The 6157-nt window shown below is 42.4% G+C and overlaps 1 protein-coding gene across 1 annotated transcript in view; it reads left to right on the plus strand.

Moving 5' to 3' along the window:
- The window catches only part of cdr2l (cerebellar degeneration-related protein 2-like), a 12400-nt gene extending 6409 nt beyond the window's left edge, over positions 1-5991 (plus strand). The window contains exons 3-6 of the mRNA XM_043235754.1: positions 1133-1245; positions 2947-3095; positions 4090-4254; positions 4717-5991. Of these exons, the coding sequence (XP_043091689.1) occupies positions 1133-1245; positions 2947-3095; positions 4090-4254; positions 4717-5608 (1319 nt within the window). The 3' untranslated portion in view covers positions 5609-5991. The remainder of the gene's footprint in view (positions 1-1132; positions 1246-2946; positions 3096-4089; positions 4255-4716) is intronic.
- Positions 5992-6157: the final 166 nt, after the last annotated feature.

Below are 6157 nucleotides of genomic sequence, written 5' to 3' on the forward strand. Positions count from 1 at the left end.
GGTTGGTGGTGAGCTTATGGAGATAAAGAAACAAGGGATGGATTATCTGCATCAATATAGCATTATATATTATATATATAATCTGACAGGAGTAGTTCAAATATATTTTAGCACAGTTAACTGGTCTTTACACAATCAGGTAGACAGTATCTTGAGATTTAATCCAGATGGCGTCGTTTTTTTTAATCCTGTTTTTTAATAAAAAAACGTGTCGGAAGGCTAAAATCCAGCAGAATAGTTTGACCGTATGGACCCTATTCCACACACTTCACTTCACCGTGAGCCGATGCCGCTCTCTTTGTCTCCGTTTTCTTCACTCGCGTCTTGGCTGACGTCGTTCTGGCTCACGTTCATCAGAAAACACGGAGGATTAAATAAAAACACCTCCTTTAGGCTGAATTAAGAGCAGGATTTGGTCTGGCCTCGTTTCGCTCCTTTCTCAGGTCTCCACACACTCAAGCCGCTAATTCCATCTACAGCAGAGACGGAGTCCATCTTCATCAAAACAAGTGGAAAGTGAAAGATTCTACTGAAATAAAGCAGTGTCGTTTTTGAGTTTGTCAGGCGTTAGCTATATCTTTCTCTGCTGTTATATTACGGGGCGTATCAAAATGATGAAATTGTCAGGGCTGATGAATTACATCCAAAAATAATACATTTATATATAAGGTTACGTGTGTGTGTGTGTGTGTGTGTGTGTGTGTACATCCAAAAATAATATATATATATATATATATTTTTTTTTTTTTTTTTAAATATTACCTGCATTTTAATATTATTAATGCAAAAAAACCCTTCATTTTCAGGATAATTTGACGTTTAAAAGAAAACCATTTATTTGAAATAGAAATGTATTTATTCTGTGATCAATTTAATGCATCCTTTTGGAATAAAAATATTAATAAAAAAATCACTATGATTCCACGTTTATTTTCTCGCTGTATTGCTTTTTTTTTTTTTTTGAGGTTCTAAAAAAGCACAGTCAAAATGACTGTGGGTTTAGTTTAATTTCCCTGTAGAAATGACCGAGTAGCTAGGTAACCAGGATTTGTTTTGTTGCAGATTTCCTGATACTGTACTGTACTTTTTTTTTTTTTTAATTTATTTGTTTTGTTTGTTTTTCTTCCCCCAGATCTGCACTTGGCAGCTGAGCTGGGGAAAACCCTGCTGGAGCGCAATAAGGAGCTGGAGGACTCGCTGCAGCAGATGTACATCAACAACGAGGAGCAGGTGCAGGAGATCGAGGTACAGACCAGCCGGACGCATCATTTCCTGATCCAAAACATCCACGCGGTTATGCTTATTTATCAACTAATTAGACGCGCTTCTCAAAACTACGTTCAGCACTGTTAATAGTACGCTTGATGGCCGTAAGACAAAATAAATAAATCATTGCTGCGTCTAAAAAACAAAACAAACTCAATTAGATTAATTTCGCTCAACCCTGTCGTGACCTCTGACCTGCGTGTCTCGGAGATGAATCATTTCTCCTGATTCGCTGTCAGTGCTTTTCTCCCGATGAGCCAATCGCACGTCAGCGTGACGCTAACGGAGTGCATGAAGCGCGTTTGCAGACGAGACCGTTAGCTGAGCGCGTGCGGCCATCCTCCGAACAAAGACCGTTACTTATCTGAGAACAATGAGGCGCTGTTGTTTCTCGCGTCTGTTTGGATGCCGGCCTCGTTCGGTATGGGTTGCGCAACATTTCCATATTTCAGAGCGGGAATGCTGGGACCGCTGCCGTACGAATGCGAGCACGGAGGAAAAGGAAATGTAAGGGGTTTATGGGAGGAAAGTTCAGTGCACATTTCGCAAGAGATTAGAGCTTTCCACAAGAATGCCATTTCATAATGGGCTGTTTTGTTTCACACCCATTCCTAGGAAAAAAACTAGTGCTATAAAGTCATGAATCGCATGCAAACGTTTGTTTACATAACATATGTGCATATAAATACGAACACGTGTATATATTTAAGAAAAATACATATTCAGTATATTTATATATGATAAAATAATTCTACATGTAAAACGTGTGTGTGTGTATGTATGTATGTATGTATGTATGTATGTATATATATATATATATATATATATATATATATATATATATATATATATATATATATATATATATATATATATATATATATATATATATATATATAATATATACACACAAAAATATCTACATCAGAAATAGACACAGTACACATTATTATTTTAATTTTGGACACAAATAATTAACGCGAATAATTTTTCTCTATCAATGCATAAGAGACGCATTGCATTAAGCAATTTTTCATGATTGGGTTTAAATAATATCAGCGGTTTTAATCAGTTCACGAATACAGCCGTTTTCATCCAAATGTTATGTATTTTTTACAATATTGCGCAAAAAACGTTGAATGGAAACGCTAAATAATAAGGAATAAATGCTGCATAAAAAAACGTAAACGCCCAACTAAATAGCATTAATTTCTTGCGTGGTAATTAAACATGCACAAAAACTGTGATGGAAACCTTTTATGTAATAAGTTTCTCAATGTGCATTCAAAAAGACGTGACTTATTACGTCATATATTTTTTTCATTTAAAATGCTTGAAGTCTCGTCTAAGCGCTTCGTTATAATCAACTCCCAGAACCGCGTTCCCAAACAGCTAACACGACCGCGCTTCGACCACGCATTCTGAATCTCCTAATTTATTAATATACAAAAATCACTATATACAGTGCCTTCTCCTACTGCGGCAAATTCAATTTAGCCTAGAAGTTTCATTCGATAACCTAGCTACTGATTCATTCACCTCCTGAAGGTCAACTCTATTAAAACATCGTAAGAAAACGTAATGAGCAAATGAAAAGTATTCACTACTATTTACAGCGCTTCTCAATTTTAGAGTATATTTTGCATGGCGGGTTTACACGTGTGTCTTTTTTTGTGTCAGTATTTGACCAAGCAGATGGAGATGTTGCGTGAGATGAACGAGCAGCACGCTAAAGTGTACGAGCAGTTGGACGTGACGGCTCGAGAGCTGGAGATAACCAATGAGAAGCTGGTGCTGGAGAGCAAAGCTTCTCAGCAGAAGATTGACCGGTGAGCTATACCTTACCAGAGCATCATGGGAAACGGCACACAGTGAGGATTTCAGAAGTGCTGGCGCTTCAGTAACGAACATTTACTACAATGCCACATCTACTGCATCTCTCCAACACTCGCAGGCTCTTCGAATCAAAGTCTTCCTCTGGCAGTGGCTCAGCTCATGAATATTAATTCGGTCATGCTGACTTTGCATTATAACCTTCCTGGAGCTCCAGACAATTAATATTCATGAACTGAAGCTATACGAGGAATTATTTATTATCTGATGATCCGAGTCTGAGGTAGAAAGGTCTAATTTAAAAACTTAAAAAGTAAGATGCTGCGCAATTCGCTTGGTACCCGTCCGAAATATTATTCGTAAATGGAATCAAAAAACGGAAGTGCAGATGAATGCACACTCTTAACGGCTAATATTGCCCACAACACACTGCAGGATGGATTCGACTAGAACTACAAAAAAAGTTTAAAAACTACAAACATGGCAGATATGCGAGAAAGGGGTTTGAGTGAAGTCTCACTTGATTAAAAAAATATATTTATTTAATGTTATGCACGTTATTTCATCTGCAGCAACACTGAACATTTATGAGACGCTTGGACTTTTAGAACTTTTAAATGCATCGTTATTTAAAAATGCGAAGAGATTTCTCGTCGCGATAGACCCGCGACTGCCAGATCGACATGCCTTTTCATTTCTCTCCGGTATCGTAGGAAATGAAATGTGAATTTTGGTGAATGTGAATAAGAAAGGTTTAAATGGTGATAAAATGCACATAACTAAGCAACAGAGCGTCCCGAAGTAGCATGTCCCAGAGCTTGCTTGCTTTTCTGCTGCATGCCCACAAAAAGAATACGTACTTTTAGAACGAGATTTGGGACGCAGCAAGACTCTTTACCCATTGGCTGACTGCTGCTCGGTCAAGCTAGCCTTACGCAGCTGGTCCTGAGTTATGGTAGTAGCTGGCTGACCGCAGATCTGTTGGCACAGGTTGACCAGTACTATGGAGATGCTGCAGGGGCAGGTGGACACGCTCACCGCTCGCGTGGAGGAATTGCGCACTTTGGAAGAGCTCAGAGTTCGCAGAGAGAAGAAAGAGAGGAGAAAGACCGTGCACTCGTTCCCATGCCTTAAAGAGCTCTGCACCGCTCCTAGGTACGTCCCGCTTTATTACGTCTGCAGTGGAGTAATGTCGCATCATTAAAAAATGTGTCCTCAGGGAAGAATGACACAGGAGACGATATTTCACCGTGGATACACAGTCCAAAGAAAAAGACCTTAGTCAGGATAGGAACAAAAACGCAGCTGTGAGGGGTGATGGCAGGACAGCGTGTTCAGTGGACTGGACTGTGTAACAGAACGTACGATTATTTGTTTAATGTCTAGGGAAAACTCAAGTAACATTTTAAGTTCAAGTAACATTTACTCAGTATCATTTAAATGGTTTTATGCAAGTAGGATACCAAGTAATCGATTTCTTTTAAAGGTCCTGTAGTCAATTAAAATGAAACACTCTTCGCTCTGGTGACACCTGCTGGACTTCTCTGTTCATTTACATTGTATTATTGTCGTCTCTACACACTTTGTGCGGTCTTCGGTTTGGTGTTTCTTTTCTAGGTACGAGGATGGATTCATGGTGTCTGACCCGGGCAGCGGCGACCTACAAGAATGTCAGCCCGCTGACGAAGAGAACGAACATCTGCGCGTGATGGTGTCATCTCTGCGTGCCGCCGTGGCGGCCGAACGCGGACGGCGAGAGGCCGCCGAGCGGGAATGCGGCGCGGTGCTACAGGAGTTTGAACGGTTGGAGCAGCGCCTCATGGGGGCCGAAAATTGCCAGCGGCGCGTGCACGAGCTGGAGGCGGAGCTCCAAGAGATGCATCAGCTCCGCAAGTCCAGAGCGTGTCTCCTGAGCGGAGACGAGGGCCTGGAGCAGACGCTGCTCAACTGCGCCCCCGAAACGGACACCCCGGACGACGCGGTCATGGCTGGAACGCAGAACGGGGACGCGAACGATGGAGCGGCCCCCGTCCGGAAGAGTTGCAGTGACACGGCTCTGGATGCTATCTCTGCGGTCGACGCCTCGGGGAGACGCAAAGGGAGCTACGCGCTTCACGCCAACGGCGTCCGGAAGAGGGGCATGTCCATCCTCAGGGAGGTAGATGAGCAGTATCACGCCCTTCTGGAGAAGTACGAGGAGCTGCTCGGGAAGTGCCGGCGCCACGAGGAGAGTCTATGCCACGCTGGGGTGCAGACCTCCCGGCCCGTGTCCAGAGACCCGTCCATGAAGGAATGCCGGGCCGCTGAGCCCCAGCAGCCACCCACTCCACCTCAGACGCCCTCGACTCCAGAGGCGCTTGAGGGCATCAGCCGGCAGGTGGAGGCTGTGGACAAGCGGCTGAGCCAAAACACGCCAGAGTATAAAGCCCTCTTCAAGGAGATCTTTTCCCGCTTACAGAGAACCAAGAGCGACATAAACTCCACCAAAGGGAGGAAAAGCGGAAAATAGCCTATTTTGCTCTTAACATTTGTGCCACTGATTTCTTTCCCTGTCTTTCATGTAATGTCTTACTTTTTTTCTTTTGGGAAACTAAGAGTCGTTGAGATACATCTGCTATTTAGTACAGCTCATCCATTAATTATTTGGTGCCACATAGCGAGACCAATGGTGGTTTTCTGGAGGTTTCGAGTCTAATGCGCTTTCGCCGCCTTTCAGGGTAGACCATATTACTCAGTTTAACTGTAACCATAATCACCCTAAAGATGATCAAGCACAGGAAGACATGATTCTTGTCATTGCTGATTTCCTTTTATCACGTGTATTACATGTTATGAATAACCACAGCATTGTGTAACCACTTTTGTTCAATATTAAATCACACTTTGCTTTGAGGTTGTTTGATACGTTTATTACCTTGAGTGTGGATGAATGAGTGGAGTGACCAGGATGGAGCTGCTGTAGGGTTGTCTAGATGGAAACCCTTGTTCTGTGAAAAATCTCGCATCAATCCTCGTCTCGCTGTACCGCCCACAGACTGACCACAAAAAATCATTTCAC

This window comes from Puntigrus tetrazona, chromosome 3 (genome assembly GCF_018831695.1).
Source record: "Puntigrus tetrazona isolate hp1 chromosome 3, ASM1883169v1, whole genome shotgun sequence".
Classification (NCBI taxonomy): domain Eukaryota; kingdom Metazoa; phylum Chordata; class Actinopteri; order Cypriniformes; family Cyprinidae; genus Puntigrus; species Puntigrus tetrazona.